The sequence below is a fragment of the Panulirus ornatus genome, chromosome 11 (genome assembly GCF_036320965.1).
Source record: "Panulirus ornatus isolate Po-2019 chromosome 11, ASM3632096v1, whole genome shotgun sequence".
NCBI classification, from domain to species: domain Eukaryota; kingdom Metazoa; phylum Arthropoda; class Malacostraca; order Decapoda; family Palinuridae; genus Panulirus; species Panulirus ornatus.
This window is the reverse complement of record NC_092234.1, coordinates 34,043,622-34,062,814: the sequence shown is the minus strand read 5'-3', so window position 1 is coordinate 34,062,814 and position 19,193 is coordinate 34,043,622. Positions and strand designations below refer to the sequence as shown.

At 41.7% G+C, this 19,193-nt stretch overlaps 1 protein-coding gene across 3 annotated transcripts in view; it reads right to left on the bottom strand.

The window, feature by feature from the left end:
- Rme-8 (receptor mediated endocytosis 8) overlaps positions 1–19,193 on the bottom strand; it is a 554,100-nt gene that overhangs the window by 471,517 nt on the left and 63,390 nt on the right. For all 3 annotated transcript variants that reach the window (XM_071666770.1, XM_071666772.1, XM_071666771.1), the window contains exon 5: positions 13,027–13,206. In XM_071666770.1, coding sequence (XP_071522871.1) covers positions 13,027–13,206 — 180 coding nt within the window. The remainder of the gene's footprint in view (positions 1–13,026; positions 13,207–19,193) is intronic.

Sequence of the window (19,193 nt, the reverse complement as noted above, 5' to 3'; positions counted from 1 at the left end):
TGTGAGCTGAAAAAGACTGGTGATCAGGAATAACCTGTTTAAAAAGAGAGATATACATAAGAATATATATGTGAGTAGGAGAGATGGTCAAAGAGCATTATTGGATTATGTGTTAATTAACAGGTGAGTAAAAGAGACTTTTGGATGTTCATGTGCTAAGAGGGGATGTCTGACCAATATCTTGTAGAGGTGAAGGTAAAGACTTGTAGAGGCTTTCAAAAATGAAGAGGAAATGTTGGGGAGAAGAGAGTGGTGAGAGTAAGTGAGCTTGGAAAGGACACTTGTGTGGGGAAGTACCAAGACAGACTGAGGGTAGAATGAAAAAAGCGGTGAGAGCAAATGACATGAGGGGAGTGGGTGAGGAATGAGATGTATTTAAGGAAGCAGTGAAGGCATGTACAAAAGATGCATGTGGTATGAGAAAGGTGAGAGGTGGGCAGATTAGAAAGGGTAGTGAGTGGTGGGATGAAGAAGTAAAGTTGTTAGTGAAAGAGAAAAGACAGGCATTTGGATAATACTTACAAGGAAGGAATACAAAGGACTGGGAGAAGTATAAAAGAAAGTGGCAGGAGATCAAGAGGAAGATGCAAGGGTTGAAAAAGAGAGCAAATGCGAGCTGAGGTGAGAGTATCATTAAAATTTAGAGAGAATAAAAAGATGTTTTGGAAGGAGGTGAATAACATGTGTAAGAGAAATGGGAACATCAGTGAAGGGGGCAAGGGGGAAGTTATAACAGGTAGTGATGGAGTGAATATTTTGAAGGTTTGCTGAATGTGTTTGATGATAGAGTGGCAGACGTAAGATGTTTTGGTCAGGATGATGTGCAAAGTGAGAGGATCAACAAGAATGGTTTAGTTAAGAGAAAGAGGTTAGTGAAAGCTTTGCAGAAGATGAAATCTGGTAAGGCAGTGGGTTGAATTCATTAAGAGAGGGGGGTGACTGTGTTGCTGACTGGTTGGTAAGGATATTCAATGTATGTATGGATCATGGTGAGGTGCCTAAGAACTGGCAGTATTCATGCACAATGCCACTGTACAAAGGCAAAGGGGATAAAGATGAGTGTTCAAACAATAGATGCATGTTTGCTGAGTATTCCTGGAAAATCATATGGGAGGGTATTGACTGAGAAGGTGAAGGCATGTACAGAGCATCAGATTGGGGAGGAGCAGTGTGGTTTCAGAAGTGGTAGAGGATGTGTGGATCAGGTGTTTGCTTTGAAGAATGTGTGAGAAATACTTAGAAAAACAGATGGATTTGTATGTAGCATTTCTGACTGGAGAAGGCATATGATGGGGTTGATAGACATGCTTTGTGGAAGGTCTTAAGAGTATATGGTGTGGGAAGTAAGCCGCTAGAAGCAGTGAAAAGTTTATTATCATGGATGCAAGGCATGGGTATGAGTAGGAAAAGAGGAGAGTGACTGGTTCCCAGTGAAGAGTGGTCTGTGGCAGGGGTGTGTGATGTCCCTATGGTTGTTTAATTTGTTTATGGATGGGGTGGTTAGGGTGGTAAATGCAAGAGTTTTGGAGAGAGGAGTGAGTATGCAGTCTGTTGTGGATGAGATGGCCTGGGAAAGGAGTCAGTTGTTGTTTGCCAATGGTACAGCACTGTTAGCTGATTCGAGTAAGAAACTGCAGAGGTTGGTGACTGAGTTTTTAAAAGTAAGTGAAAGGGGAAAGGTGAAAGTAAATGTGAATATGAGCAAAGTTATAAGGTTCAGTAGGGTTGCGGGACAAGTTAACTGGAATATATGTTTGAATGGAGAAAAATTGGAGGAAGTGAAGTGTTTTAGATATCTGGGAGTGGACTTAGCAGCAAATGGAACGATGGAAGCAGAAGTGAGTCACAGGGTGGGGGGGTGGGGTTAAAGGTTCTAGGAGCAATGAAGAATGTGTGGAAGGAGAGAAAGTTATCTCAGAGAGCAATAAGATGTATGTTTGAAGGAATAATAGTTCCAACAATGTTAAATGATTGCGAGGCATGGGCTATAGACAGAGTTGTACAGAAGAAGGTGGATGTGTTGGAAATGAAATGTTTGACGACATTATGTGGTGTGAGGTGGTTTGATCGAGTAAGTAATGAAAGGGTAAGAGAGATGTGGGGAAATAAGAAATGGTTGAGAGAGGAGAAGAGGGTGTGTTGAAATAGTTCGGAAATATGGAGAGAATGAGTGAGGAAAGGCTGAAAATGAGGATATATGTGTCAGAGGTGGAGGGAACAAGGAAAAGAGGGGGACCAAATTGGAGGTGGAAAAAGGAGTGAAAAAGATTTTGTGCAATTGGGGCCTGAACATGCTGGAGGGTGAGAGGCATGCAAGGAATACAGTGAAATGGAACGATGTTGTATACAGGGGTTGACATGCTGTCAATGGACTGAACTAGGGGATGTGGATAGTGAGCTATGGTTTCGGTACATTACACATAACAGTTAGAGACTGAGTGTGAACAAATGTGGCCTTTTTTGTCTGTTTTTCTGGCACTACCTTGCTGAAGCAGGGGGTAGCAATGCTGTATCCTGTGGGGTGGGGTAACACTGGGAATGGATGAAGGCAAGCAAGTATGAATATTTACATGTGTATATATGTATATGTCTGTGTATGTGTATGTACATGTATGCATATACGTTCAGTTTGTATACTGATTGACTGCTACAGTGCTTTAAGCAACTGCACTATTTTAAAATATGCTGATGATACAGTAATCATAGAGAAATTTTCTAATGTTAATTGTAATTATTATAATGCACAGATTAGTTGTTTTGTTGAGTGGTGTAAAACAAATAATCTGCACTTGAATGTAAAGAAAACTAAATAGATGATAATAGATTTTAAGACAAAAAACTACATGTACCAGACTTAATTACAATTGATGAAAACATAGAAAGAGTGAGTCAGTTCAACAAGTATCTGCACTTTATCATAGAGACCAGTTAAAAGGTGGAGTAAAAAGTGATATGGTGTATAAGAAATGCAATTAAAGATTGCACTTTGTACGTATCTTAAATAGTCTACATATAAACAACACAATAAGTAATCTTTTTTATATGTCAACTATAGAATCGATTTTATGCTTTTCAATTACTGCCTGATATGGCAAGCTAAAGAAAAAATAACTTGACAAAATTGTTAAGAAAGCTAGGAAACTGGGTACAAATGCTAAAACATTGAATATGTTGTACCAGGAATGTGCAATGAAGCAGGTGGAAAAGATCATGCAAGATGCAGCCCATCCTCTACAGAAATATTATGTATCTTTGAGGTCAGGTTGAAGACTGCCTATACAGTCCACCAATAGATTCAGGAAATCATTTGTACCAAAAAGCATTCTATTGTTCAACCATATAAAGATGCTGTAACTCCTCTGTAATATAGCTTCATAGTGCAATGGAAGATTCTTTATGTATAATATTCTAAAATCTTTATTTTATAATTCTTATACTTTTTAACTTTAATTGAGCTTCTAGCCATAAAGAATTTCATTTTGCATCATGTATACAATTTGACAAGAAAGACATCATATCTTATATCAGTTGATAGGTATATGTATATGTATAAGTATACATACGTAAGTAGGAGAGATGGCCAGAGAGCATTACTGGAATACGTGTTAATTGACAGGCATGTGAAAGAGAGACTTTTGGATGTTAATGTGCTGAGAGGTACAACTGGAGGAATGTCTGATCATTATCTTGAGGAGGCAAAGTTGAAGATTTGTGGAGGTTTTCAGAAAAGAAGAGAGAATGCTGGGGTGAAGAGAGCAGTGGAGTAAGTGAGCTTGGGAAGGAGATTTGTGTGAGGAAGTACCAGGAGAGACTGAGTGCAGAATGGAAAAAGGTGAAAGATAAGGCCATAAGGGGAGTGGGGGAGGATTGGGATGTATTTAGGGAAGCAGTGATGGCTTGTGCAAAAGATGCTTGTGGCATGAGAAGCGTTGGAGGTCGGTAGGTTGGAAAGGGTAGTGAGTGGAGGGATGAAGAAGTAAGATTATTAGTGAAAGAGAAGAGAGAGGCATTTGGGCAAGCTTTGCTGGGAAATAGTGCAAATGACTGATGTATAAAAGAAAGAGGCAGGAGGTCAAGAGAAAGGTGCAAGATGTGAAAAAGAAGGAAAATGAGAGTTAGGGTGAGACAGCGTCATTAAATTTTAGCGAGAATAAAAATGTTTTGGAAGGTGGTAAATAAAGTGCATAAGAAAAGAACAAATGGGAACGTCAGTGAAGGTGGCTGATGGGGAGGTATTAACAAGTAGTGGTGATGTGAGAGGGAGATAGAGTGAGTACTTTGAAGGTTTGTTGAATGTGTTAGATGATAGAGTGACAAATATAGGGTGTTTTGGTCGAGGTGGTGAGTGAAGTGAAAGGGTCAGGGAGAATAGTTTGGTAAACAGAGAAGAGGTAATGAAAGCTTTGCAGAAGATGAAAGCCAGCAAGGCAGCGGGTATGGATGGTATTGCAGTGGAATTTATCAAAAAGTGGGGGCGACTGTGTTGTTGACTGGTTGGTAAGGTTATTTAATGTATGTATGACTCATGGTGAGGTGCCTGAGGATTGGAGGAATGCTTGCATAGTGCCATTGCACAAAGGCAAAGGGGATAAGAGTGAGTGCTCAAATTACAGAGGTATAAGTTTGTTGAGTATTCATGGTAAATTATATGGGAGGGTATTGATTGAGAGGGTGAAGGCATGGACAGAGCATCAGATTGGGGAAGAGCAGCGTGGTTTCAGAAGTGGTAGAGGATGTGTGGATCAGGTGTTTGCTTTGAAGAATGTATGTGAGAAATACTTAGAAAAGCAAATGTATTTGTATGTAGCATTTATGGATCTGGAGAAGTAATGTGATAGAGTTGATAGAGATGCTCTGTGGAAGGTATTAAGAATGTATGGTGTGGGAGGCAGGTTGTTAGAAGCAGTGAAAAGTTTTTATCGAGGATGTAAGGCATGTGTACGTGTAGGAAGGGAGGAAAGTGATTGGTTCTCAGTGAATGTTGGTTTGTGGCAGAGGTGTGTGATGTCTCCATGGTTGTTTAATTTGTTTATGGATGGGGTTGTTAGGGAGGTGAATGCAAGAGTTTTGGAAAGAGGGGCAAGTATGCAGTCTGTTGAGGATGAGAGAGGTTGGAAAGTGAGTCAGTTGTTGTTCGCTGATGATACAGCTCTGGTGGCTGATTCATGTGAGAAACTGCAGAAGCTGATGACTGAGTTTGGTAAAGTGTGTGAAAGAAGAAAGCTGAGAGTAAATGTGAATTAGAGCAAGTTTATTAGGTACAGTAGGGTATAGGAACAAGTCAATTGGGAGGTAAGTATGAATGGAGAAAAACTGGAGGAAGTGAAGTGTTTTAGATATCTAGGAGTGGATTTGGCAGCGGATGGAACCATGGAAGCGGAAGTGAGTCACAGGGTGGGAGAGGGGGCAAAGGTTCTGGGAGCATTGAAGAATGTGTGGAAGGCGAGAACATTATCTCGGAAAGCAAAAATGGGTATGTTTGCAGGAATATTGGTTCCAACAATGTTATATGGTTGCAAGGTGTGGGCCATAGATAGGGTTGTACGCAGGAGGGTGGATGTGTTGGAAATGAGATGTTTGAGGACAATATGTGGTGTGAGGTGGTTTGATCGAGTAAGTAATGAAAGGGTAAGAGAGATGTCTGGTAATAAAAAGAGTGTGGTTGAGAGAGCAGAAGAGGGTGTTTTGAAATTGTTTGGTAACATGGAGAGAATGAGTGAGGAAAGATTGACCAAGAGGATATATGTGTCAGAGGTGGAGGGAACGAGGAGAAGTGGGAGATCAAATTGGAGGTGGAACGATGGAGTGAAAAAGATTTTGAGTGATCGGGGCCTGAACATGCAGGAGGGTGAAAGGCGTGCAAGGAATAGAGTGAATTGGAGCGACGTGCTGTCAATGGATTGAACCAGGGCATGTGAAGTGTCTGGGGTAAACTATGGAAAGTTTTGTGGGGCCTGGATGTGGAAAGGGAGCTGTGGTTTCGGTGCATTATACATGACAGCTAGGACAAGGTAGTGCTAGGAAAAGACAACAAAGGCCACAATCGTTCACACTCAGTCTCTAGCTGTCATGTATAACGCACTGAAACCACAGCTCTTCCCCAATCTGATGCTCTATGCTTGCCTTCACCCTCTCAATCAATACCCTCCCATTTAATTTCCCAGGAATGCTCAACAAACTTATGCCTCTGTAATTTGAACACTCACCTTCATCCCTTTGCCTTTGTACAATGGCACTATGCATGCATTCCGCCAATCCTTTGGCACTTCACTATGAGCCATACATACATTGAATATCCTCACCAACCAGTCAACAACACAGTCGCCCCCACTTTTTAATAAATTCCACTGCAATATCATCCAAACCTGCTGCCTTGCCGGCTTTCATCTTCCGCAAAGCTTTTACTAACTATTCTCTGTTCACCAAATCATTCTCATTAACCATCTCACTTTGCACACCACCTCGGCCAAAACACCCTATACCTGCCACTCTATCATCAAACACATTCAACAAACCTTCAAAATACGCACTCAATCTCCTCACATCACCATTACTTGTTATCACCTCCCCATTAGCCCCCTTCAATGAAGTTCCCATTTGTGTCCTTGTCTTACGCACTTTATTTACCTTCTTCCAGAACATCTTTTTTTTCTCCCTAAAATTTAATGATACTCTCTCACCCCAACTCTCATTTGCCCTCTTTTTCACCTCTTGCACCTTATACATCTCCCAGTCATTTGAATTATTTCCCTGCAAAAATCATCCAAATGTCTCTCTCTTCTCTTTCACTAATAGTCTCACTTCTTCATACCACCACTCACTACCCTTTCTAATCTGCCCACCTCCCATGCTTCTCATGCCACAAGCATCTTTTGTGCAAGCCATCATTGCTTCCCTAAATACATCCCATTCCTTCCCCACTCCCCTTACCTCCTTTGTTCTCACCTTTTTCCATTCTGTACCCAGTCCCTCCTGGTACTTCCTCACACAAGTCTCCTTCCCAAGATCACTTACTCTCACCACTCTCTTCACCCCAACATTCTCTCTTCTTTTCTGAAAACTTCTACAAATCTTCACCTTCGCCTCCACAAGATAATGATCAGATATCCCTCCAGCTGCACCTCTCAGCACATTAACATCCAAAAGTCTCTCTCGCATGCCTATTAATTAACATGTAATCCAATAATGCTCTCTGGCCATCTCTCCTACTTACATATGTATACTTATGTATATCTCTCTTTTTAAACCAGGTAGTATTCCTAATCACCAGTCCTTTTTCAGCACATAAATCTACAAGCTCTTCACCATTTCCATTTACAACACTGAACACCCCATGTACACCAATTATTCCCTTAACTGCCACATTACTCACCTTTGCATTCAAATCACCCATCACTATAACCCAGTCATCAAAACTACTAACACACTCACTCAGCTGCTCCCACAAAACTTGCCTCTCATGATCTTTCTTCTCATGCCCAGGTGCATATGCACCAATAATCACCCATCTCTCTCCATCAACTTTCAGTTTTACCCACATCAATCTAGAGTTTACTTTTTTACACTCTATCACATACTCCCACCACTTGTGTTTCAGGAGTAGTGCTACTCCTTCCCTTGCACCTGTCCTCTCACTTACCCCTGACTTAACTCCTAAGACATTTCGAAACCACTCTTCCCCTTTGCCCTTGAGATTCGTTTCACTCAGAGCCAAAACATCCAGGTTCCTTTCCTCAAACATACTACCTATCTCTCCTTTTTTCTCATCTTGGTTATATCCACACACATTTAGACACCCTAATCTGAACCTTCGAGGAGGATGAGCACTCCCCGCATGACTCCTTCTTCTGTTTCCCCTTTTAGAAAGTTATTTTTTTTTTTATTATACTTTGTCGCTGTCTCCCGCGTTTGCGAGGTAGCGCAAGGAAACAGACGAAAGAAATGGCCCAACCCCCCCCCATACACATGTATATACATACGTCCACACACACAAATATACATACCTACACAGCTTTCCATGGTTTACCCCAGACGCTTCACATGCCTTGATTAAATCCACTGACAGCACGTCAACCCCGGTATACCACATCGCTCCAATTCACTCTATTCCTTGCCCTCCTTTCACCCTCCTGCATGTTCAGGCCCCGATCACACAAAATCTTTTTCACTCCATCTTTCCACCTCCAATTTGGTCTCCCTCTTCTCGTTCCCTCCACCTCCGACACATATATCCTCTTGGTCAATCTTTCCTCACTCATTCTCTCCATGTGCCCAAACCACTTCAAAACACCCTCTTCTGCTCTCTCAACCACGCTCTTTTTATTTCCACACATCTCTCTTACCCTTACGTTACTCACTCGATCAAACCACCTCACACCACACATTGTCCTCAAACATCTCATTTCCAGCACATCCATCCTCCTGCGCACAACTCTATCCATAGCCCACGCCTCGCAACCATACAACATTGTTGGAACCACTATTCCCTCAAATATACCCATTTTTGCTTTCCGAGATAATGTTCTCGGCTTCCACACATTCTTCAAGGCCCCCAGAATTTTCGCCCCCTTCCCCACCCTATGATCCACTTCCGCTTCCATGGTTCCATCCGCTGCCAGATCCACTCCCAGATATCTAAAACACTTCACTTCCTCCAGTTTTTCTCCATTCAAACTTACCTCCCAATTGACTTGACCCTCAACCCTACTGTACCTAATAACCTTGCTCTTATTCACATTTACTCTTAACTTTCTTCTTCCACACACTTTACCAAACTCTGTCACCAGCTTCTGCAGTTTCTCACATGAATCAGCCACCAGCGCTGTATCATAAGCGAACAACAACTGACTCACTTTCCAACCTCTCTCATCCCCAACAGACTTCATACTTGCCCCTCTTTCCAAAACTCTTGCATTTACCTCCCTAACAACCCCATCCATAAACAAATTAAACAACCATGGAGACATCACACACCCCTGCCGCAAACCTACATTCACTGAGAACCAATCACTTTCCTCTCTTCCTACACGTACACATGCCTTACATCCTCGATAAAAACTTTTCACTGCTTCTAACAACTTTCCTCCCACACCATATATTCTTAATACCTTCCACAGAGCATCTCTATCAACTCTATCATATGCCTTCTCCAGATCCATAAATGCTACATACAAATCCATTTGCTTTTCTAAGTATTTCTCACATACATTCTTCAAAGCAAACACCTGATCCACACATCCTCTACCACTTCTGAAACCATACTGCTCTTCCCCAATCTGATGCTCTGTACATGCCTTCACCCTCTCAATCAATACCCTCCCATATAATTTACCAGGAATACTCAACAAACTTATACCTCTGTAAATTGAGCACTCACTCTTATCCCCTTTGCCTTTGTACAATGGCACTATGCACGCATTCCGCCAATCCTCAGGCACCTCACCATGAGTCATACATACATTAAATAACCTTACCAACCAGTCAACAATACAGTCACCCCCTTTTTTAATAAATTCCACTGCAATACCATTTTAGAAAGTTAAAATACAATAATAAATATATAAACACAATAATACAAGAATAAATATATAAATATAAATAAATGTATATGTAAGTATATGTAAGTATATCCCTGGGGATAGGGGAGAAAGAATACTTCTCACATATTCCCTGCGTGTCGTAGAAGGCGACTAAAAGGGGAGGGAGCGGGGGGCTAGAAATCCTCCCCTCTCGTTTTTTTTTTTTTTTTTTTTCCAAAAGAAGGAACAGAGAAGGGGGCCAGGTGAGGATTTCCCTCAAAGGCCCAGCCCTCTGTTCTTAACGCTACCTCGCTAACGTGGGAAATGGCGAATAGTTTGAAAAAAAAAAAAAATGTACATGTATGGGCGTTTATGTATATATCTATATATGTGAATATGATAGGATGGGTTGTCCTTCATCTGTTTCCTGGCACTACCTCACTGACGCAGGAAATGGTGATCAAGTATAATAAATAATAAATACATTATTTTGCTTTGTCGCTGTCTCCTGCATCAGCGAGGTAGCACAAGGAAACAGACGAAAGAATGGCCCAACCCACCCACATACACATGTATATACATACACATCCACACACGCAAATATACATACCTATACATCTCAACGTATACATATACACACACAGACATATACATATATACACATGTACATAATTCATACTGTCTGCCTTTATTCATTCCCATCGCCACCTCGCTATACATGAAATAACAACCCCCTACCCCCTCATGTGTGCGAGGTAGCGCTAGGAAAAGACAACAAAGGCCCCATTCGTTCACAATCAGTCTCTAGCTGTCATGTAATAATGCACTGAAACCACAGCTCCCTTTCCACATCCAGGCCCCACAGAATTTTCCATGGTTTACCCCAGACGCTTCACATGCCCTGGTTCAATCCATTGACAGCACGTCGAAACCAGTATACCACATTGTTCCAATTCACTCTATTCCTTGCACGCCTTTCACCCTCCTGCATGTTCAGGCCCCGATCACTCATAATCTTTTTCACTCCATCTTTCCACCTCCAATTCGGTCTCCCACCTCTCGTTCCCTCCACCTCTGACACATATATCCTCTTTGTCAATCTTTTCTCACTCATTCTCTCCATGTGACCAAACCATTTCAAAACACCCTCTTCTGCTCTCTCAACCACGCTCTTTTTATTACCGCACATCTCTCTTATCCTATTATCACTTACTCGATCAAACCATCTCACACCACATATTGTCCTCAAACATCTCATTTCCAGCACATCCACCCTCCTGCGCACAACTCTATCCACAGCCCACGCCTCACAACCATACAACATTGTTGGAACAACTATTCCTTCAAACATACCCATTTTTGCTTTCCGAGATAATGTTCTCGACTTCCACACATTCTTCAAGGCTCCCAGAATTTTCGCCCCCTCCCCCACCCTATGATTCACTTCCGCTTCCATGGTTCCATCTGCTGCCAAATCCACTCCAAGATATCTAAAACACTTCACTTCCTCCAGTTTTTCTCCATTCAAACTTACCTCCCAGTTGACTTGACCCTCAACCCTACTGTACCTATTAACCTTGCTCTTATTCACATTTACTCTCAACTTTCTTCTTTCACACACTTTACCAAACTCAGTCACCAGCTTCTGCAGTTTCTCACATGAATCAGCCACCAGTGCTGTATCATCAGCGAACAACAACTGACTCACTTCCCAAGCTCTCTCATCCACAACAGACTGCATACTTGCTCCTCTTTCCAAAACTCTTGCATTCACCTCCCTAACAACCCCATCCATAAACAAATCAAATAACCATGGAGACATCACACACCCCTGCCGCAAACCTGCATTTACTGAGAACCAATCACTTTCTTCTCTTCCTACACGTACACATGCCTTACATCCTCGATAAAAACTTTTCACTGCTTCTAACAACTTGCCTCCCACACCATATATTCTTAATATCTTCCACAGCATCTCTATCAACTCTATCATATGCCTTCTCCAGATCCATAAATGCTACATACAAATCCATTTGCTTTTCTAAGTATTTCTCGCATACGTTCTTCAAAGCAAACACTTGATCCACACATCCATACATAAATATAAAAATTCATACTCTAAATGTCCATCTAATAAATATGCGGGGTGCACAGAGGGACATACATTTGTCTAAATATTTAATTTGCCTAATCAAAATGACATGATTGCCTAAAGACATAAATTTGACTTTCTAAAATACTGTGGGTACCCTCATGTACGCATCACCTTTGCTCGTGTTCCAATTCCCAACTAGCAATGCTGGTGCAGATGACTATCCAAGATACCTTAGTGGCTGTGCTGTAGCTTGGGTGTTGGTATATTCAAAAGTACAAAGTATTTGAATTCTATCTCAGTTTTTCCTATACTGACTGGGATGACAGGAAACTACGAGTTTTGGATTCTTAAATTCTGAATTCGAAGTATTTCAATGCAAGTCTTCTGCTTCATGTAGATACAAACTCAATACAAGAAGGTAGATGAAAATGTGAGTTAGCAATCTGAATGAAATATGGAGCTGGAGTGTAGCTTTTGTACTGTCATCACCTCTACTCAATATATTTTAGAGATGGGGCATTAAGGGAGATGAAAGTGAGGTTGGGTGATTACAGCATATTGCTTATGGAGACATGAGTGAGGTTGGGTGACTGCAAAGAATTGCTTAAAATCATAAAAATATAAAATTAACTCCTTTTTTAACCCCTTCTTTTTTCCAAAATATGGTCCAAAAATCATCAATCCTTCTAATGCAGTAATGAAATGTATACAGATAGAAAAAGCAATTAAAAAGTATTATGTCTGAAATGTTAACACTTCAGAAAATTTTACATAATAAAATGCAGAGATGCTGTGTATTCATGATTTCAGCAAATACAAAAATAACCATAAAAATTCAAAAAATGTACCCTAATGAATTCAAGACTGTTGGAGACATTGGAAATAACAAAGAAAAATGACAGCTAGTCAATTTAAGACTTGGAAACATTGCAAATAACAAAGAAAAATGACAGCTTGTCAAAAAAAATTCAAACATATGGGAGAAATTTTACAACTCCTCTGAGGGCTGCCTCACCATGATGTTGTCTGCAGATGTAAATAAGTGCTTTTAATGCCATATATTGAGAGAAATGACTAGTGCACTAATGCCTACGCGGAATGACAGAAAACATGCCTGGAATCCCACTTAAGTCACTTCAGGATAATAATTCCCAGAACATAACAAATAACTAACCCAATAAGGATAATAATTAAACAAACACAACCAAAATACACTCAGGACAATAAAGGAAAGGCTTAAAGTTATTACAAGTGCTGCAAAACTATTAACATAAAATAAGGAGGAAAAAAATTATACGAGGTCATCCATTAATGCTAGCCCTGAAGGAGTTCGCCAAAAGCAAGCTATCTGAACTGTAAGAAATATAAATGGAAAAATCTGACAATTCTTCCACTATTTATAACATTACTCACCTGAATGCACAAACCACCGGGAATGTCTGATACAGGAACAAGGGCCTCAATATCTTTATACATGTAGGAGGCTAAAGGAGACCCAGTTGCAGCATCTAGTTGATCTACTGAGCATGGTGTAACTTCTAAAATCACTGGCTGTTTTGCCTCTGACCAGTGAATCTTCTGAGCATTTGCTCGCTGTTGGGTTTATGATTGAAAAATTAAAGTAACATTTGAACTTCTAAATGAAGTATACATGAAAAAAGTGAAGTATCAAGCAAATATGCAGCATTTGGAAAATGTTTCCAAGGAAAAAGTGCAAATGACTGGGAGATGTATAAAAGAAAGAGGCAGGTCAAGAGAAAGGTGCAAAAGGTGAAAAAGAGGGCAAACAACAGTTGGAGTGAGAGAGTATCGTTAAATTTTAAGGAGAATAAAAAGATGTTTTGGAAGGAGGTAAATAAAGTGCGTAAGACAAGAGAAAAAATGGGAACATCAGTGAAGGGGGCTACTGTGGAGGAAATAACAAGTAGTGGTGAAGTGAGAAGGATATGGAGTGAGTACCTTGAAGATTTGTTGAATGTGTTTGATGATAGAGTGGCAGATATAGGGTGTTTTGGTCGAGGTGGTGTGCAAAGTGAGAGGGGTCAGGGAGAATGGTTTGGTAAACAAGGAAGAGTTAGTGAAAACTTTGCGGAAGATCAAAGCAGGCAAAGACGCGGGGTTAGGATGGTATTGCAGTGGAATGTGACTGTGTTGTTGAATGGTTGGTAAGGATATTCAATGTATGTATGGTTCATGTTGAAGTGCCTAAGGACTGGCAGAATGCATGCATAGTGCCATTGTACAAAGGCAAAGGGGATAAAGGTGAGTGTTCAAATTACAGAGGTATAAGTTTGTTGAGTACTCCTGGGAAATTATATGGGAGGGTACTGATTGAGAGGGTAAAGGCATGTACAGAGCATCAGATTGGGGGGGAGCAGTGTGGTTTCAGAAGTGTTAGAGGATGTGTGGATCAGGTGTTTGCTTTGAAGAATGTATGTGAAAAATACTAAGAAAAACAAATGGATTTGTATGTAGCACTTATGGATCTGCAGAAAGCATATGACAGAGTTCATAGAGATGCTCTAGGGAAGGTTTTATGAGTATATGGTGTGGGAGGTAAGTTGCTAGAAGCGGTGAAAAGTTTTTATTGAGGATGTAAGGCATGTGCACGAGTGGGAAGAGGAGAAAGCGACTGGTTCCCAATGAATGTCGGTTTGCTGCAGGGGTGCGTGATGTCTCCATGGTTGTTGAATTTGTAAATGGATAGGGTTGTTAGGGAGGTGAATGCAAGAGTTTTGGAAAGAGGGGCAGGTATGCAGTCTGTTGTGGATGAGAGGGCTTGGGAAGTGAGTCAGTTGTAGTTCGCTGATGATACAGTGCTGGTGGCTGATTCGGGTGAGCAACTGCAGAAGCCTGTGACTGAGTTTGGTAAAGTGTGTGAAAGAAGAAAGCTGAGAGTAAATGTGAATAAGGTTCAGTAGGGTTTAGGGACAAGTCAACTGGGAAGTAAGTTTGAAGGGACAAAAACTGGAGGAAGTGAAGTGTTTTAGATATCTGGTAGTGGATTTAGTAGCAAATGGAACCATGGAAGCGGAAGCGAGCCACAAGGTGGGGGAGGGGGTAAAAGGTCCTGGGGGCATTGAAGAATGTGTGGAAGGCGATAATGTTATCTTGGAGAGCAAAAATCGGTATGTTTAAAGGAATAGTGGTTCCAACAATGTGAGAAACTGCAGAAGCTGGTGACTGAGTTTGGTAAAAAGTGTGAAAGAAGAAAGCTGAGAGTAAATGTAATTAAGAACAAGGTTATTAGGTACAGTAGGGTTGAGGGTCAAGTCAATTGGGAGGTGAGTTTGAATGGAGAAAAACTGGAGGAAGTAAAGTGTTTTAGATATCTGGGAGTGGATCTGGCAGCGGATGGAACAATGGAAGCGGAAGTGAATCACAGGGTGGGGGAGGGGGCGAAAATTCTGGGAGCCTTGAAGAATGTGTGGAAGTCAAGAACATTAACTTGGAAAGTAAAAATGGGTATGTTTCAAGGAATAGTGGTTCCAACAATGTTGTATGGTTGTGAGGCATGGGCTATGGATAGAGTTATGCGCAGGAGGGTGGATGTGCTGGAAATGAGATGTTTGAGGACAATATGTGGTGTGAGGTGGTTTGATCGAGTAAGTAACGTAAGGGTAAGAGAGATGTGTGGAAATAAAAAGAGCGTGGTTGAGAGAGCAGAAGAGGGTGTTTTGAAATGGTTTGGGCACATGGAGAGTGAGTGAGGAAAGATTGACCAAGAGGATATATGTGTTGGAGGTGGAGGGAACGAGAAGAGGGAGACCAAATTGGAGGTGGAAAGATGGAGTGAAAAAGATTTTGTGTGATCGGGGCCTGAACATGCAGGAGGGTGAAAGGAGGGCAAGGAATAGAGTGAATTGGAGCGATGTGGTATACCGGGGTTGACGTGCTGTCAGTGGATTGAATCAAGGCATGTGAAGCGTCTGGGGTAAACCATGGAAAGCTGTGTAGGTATGTATATTTGCGTGTGTGGACGTATGTATATACATGTGTATGGGGGTGGGTTGGGCCATTTCTTTCGTCTGTTTCCTTGCGCTACCTCGCAAACGCGGGAGACAGCGACAAAGCAAAAAAAAAAAAAAAAAAAAAATATATATATTATCCCTGGAGATAGGGGTGAAAGAATACTTCCCACGCATTCCTCACATGTCGTAGAAGGCGACTAGAGGGGACGGGAGCAGGGGCCAGAAATCCTCCCCTCCTTGTATTTTTAACTTTCTAAAAAATGAGAAACATAAGGAGTCACGCGGGGAGTGCTCATCCTCCTCGGAGACTCAGGTTGGGGTGTCTAAATGTGTGTGGATGTAACCAAGATGTGAAAAAAGGAGAGATAGGTAGTATGTTTAAGGAAAGGAACATGGATGTTTTGGCTCTGAGTGAAACGAAGCTCAAGGGTAAAGGGTGGTTTGGGAGTGGTTTGGGAATGTCTTGGGAGTAAAGTCAGGGGTTAGTGAGAGGACAAGAGCAAGGGAAGGAGTAGCAGTACTCCTGAAACAGGAGTTATGGGAGTATGTGATAGAGTGTAAGAGTGTAAATTCTAGATTAATATGGGTAAAACTGAAAGTTGATGGAGAGAGATGGGTGAATATTGGTGCATATGCACCTGGGCATGAGAAGAAAGATCATGAGAGGCAAGTGTTTTGGGAGCAGTTGAATGAGTGTGTTAGTGGTTTTGATGCACGCGACCGGGTTATAGTGATGGGTGATTTGAATGCAAAGGTGAGTAATGTGGTAGTTGAGGGAATAATTGGTATACATGGGGTGTTCAGTGTTGTAAATGAAAATGGTGAAGAGCTTGTAGATTTATGTGCTGAAAAAGGACTGGTGATTGGGAATACCTGGTTTAAAAAGCGAGATATACATAAGTATACGTATGTAAGTAGGAGAGATGGCCACAGAGCGTTATTGGATTACGTGTTAATTGACAGGCGCGCGAAAGAGAGACTTTTGGATGTAAATGTGCTGAGAGGTGCAACTGGAGGGATATCTGATCATTATCTTGTGGAGGCTAAGGTGAAGATTTGTATGGGTTTTCAGAAAAGAAGAGTGAATGTTGGGGTGAAGAGGGTAGTGAGAGTAAGTGAGCTTGGGAAGGAAACTTGTGTAAGGAAGTACCAGGAGAGACTGAGTGCAGAATGGAAAAAGGTGAGAACAATGGAAGTAAGGGGAGTGGGGGAGGAATGGGATGTATTTAGGGAATCAGTGATGGATTGTGCAAAAGATGCTTGTGGCATGAGAAGCGTGGGAGGTGGGTTGATTAGAAAGGGTAGTGAGTGGTGGGATGAAGAAGTAAGATTATTAGTGAAAGAGAAGAGAGAGGCATTTGGACGATTTTTGCAGGGAAAAAATGCAATTGAGTGGGAGATGTATAAAAGAAAGAGACAGGAGGTCAAGAGAAAGGTGCAAGAGGTGAAAAAGAGAGCAAATGAGAGTTGGGGTGAGAGAGTATCATTAAATTTTAGGGAGAATAAAAAGATGTTCTGGAAGGAGGTAAATAAAGTGCGTAAGACAAGGGAGCAGATGGGAACTTCGGTGAAGGGTGCTAATGGGGAGGTGATAACAAGTAGTGGTGATGTGAGAAGGAGATGGAATGAGTATTTTGAAGGTTTGTTGAATGTGTTTGATGATAGAGTGGCAGATATAGGGTGTCTTGGTCGAGGTGGTGTGCAAAGTGAGAGGGTTAGGGAAAATGATTTGGTAAACACAGAAGAGGTAGTAAAAGCTTTGCGGAAGATGAAAGCAGGCAAGGCAGCAGGTTTGGATGGTATTGCACTGGAATTCATTAAAAAAGGGGGTGATTGTATTGTTGACTGGTTGGTAAGGTTATTTAATGTATGTATGACTCATGGTGAGGTGCCTGAGGATTGGCAGAATGCGTGCATAGTGCCATTGTACAAAGACAAAGGGGATACGAGTGAGTACTCAAATTACAGAGGTATAAGTCTGTTGAGTATTCCTGGTAAATTATATGGGAGGGTATTGATTGAGAGGGTGAAGGCATGTACAGAACATCAGATTGGGGAAGAGCAGTGTGGTTTCAGAAGTGGTAGAGGATGTGTGGATAAGGTGTTTGCTTTGAAGAATGTATGTGAGAAATACTTAGAAAAGCAAATGGATTTGTATGTAGCATTTATGGATCTGGAGAAGGCATATGATAGAGTTGATAGAGATGCTCTGTGGAAGGTATTAAGAATATATGGTGTGGGAGGCAAGTTGTCAGAAGCAGTGAAAAGTTTTTATCGAGGATGTAAGGCATGTGTACGTGTAGGAAGAGAGGAAAGTGATTGGTTCTCAGAGAATGTAGGTTTGCGGCAGGGGTGTGTGATGTCTCCATGGCTGTTTAATTTGTTTATGGATGGGGTTGTTAGGGAGGTGAATGCAAGAGTTTTGGAAAGAGGGGCAAGAATGAAGTCTGTTGTGGATAAGGGAGCTTGGGAAGTGAGTCAGTTGTTGTTCGCTGATGATACAGCGCTGGTGGCTGATTCATGTGAGAAACTGCAGAAGCTGGTGACTGAGTTTGGTAAAGTGTGTGAAAGAATAAAGTTAAGAGTAAATGTGAATAAGAGCAAGGTTATCAGGTACAGTAGGGTTGAGGGTCAAGTCAATTGGGAGGTAAGTTTGAATGGAGAAAAACTGGAGGAAGTAAAGTGTCTTTAGATATCTGGGAGTGGATCTGGCAGCGGATGGAACCATGGAAGCGGAAGTGAATCATAGAGTGGGGGAGGGGGCGAAAATCCTGGGAGCCTTGAAGAATGTTTGGAAGTCGAGAACATTATCTCGGAAAGCAAAAATGGGTATGTTTGAAGGAATAGTGGTTCCAACAATGATGTATGGTTGCGAGGCATGGGCTATGGATAGAGTTGTGCGCAGGAGGGTGGATGAGCTGGAAATGAGATGTTTGAGGACGATATGTGGTGTGAGGTGGTTTGATCGAGTAAGTAATGTAAGGGTAAGAGAGATGTGTGGAAATAAGAAGAGCGTGGTTGAGAGAGCAGAAAAGGGTGTTTTGAAATGGTTTGGGCACATGGAGAGAATGAGTGAGGAAAGATTGACCAAGAGGATATATGTTTCGGAGGTGGAGGGAACGAGGAGAAGTGGGAGACCAAATTGGAGGTGGAAAGATGGAGTGAAAAAGATTTTGAGTGATCGGGGCCTGAACATGCAGGAGGGTGAAAGGCGGGCAAGGAATAGAGTGAATTGGATCGATGTGGTACACCAGGGTCAACATGCTCTCAATGGAGTGAATCAGGTCATGTGAAGGGTCTGGGGTAAACCATGGAAAGTTCTGTGGGGCCTGGATGTGGAAAGGGAGCTGTGGTTTCGGGAATTATTGCATGACAACTAGAGACTGAGTGTGAACGAATGTGGCCTTTGTTGTCTTTTCCTAGTGCTACCTCGCACACATGAGGGGGGAGGGGGATGTTATTCTATGTGTGGCGAGGTGGTGATGGGAATGAATAAAGGCAGACAGTGTGAATTGTGTGCATGTGCATATATGTATGTGTCTGTGTGTGTATATATATGTGTACATTGAGATGTATGGGTATGTATATTTGCGTGTGTGGACATGTATG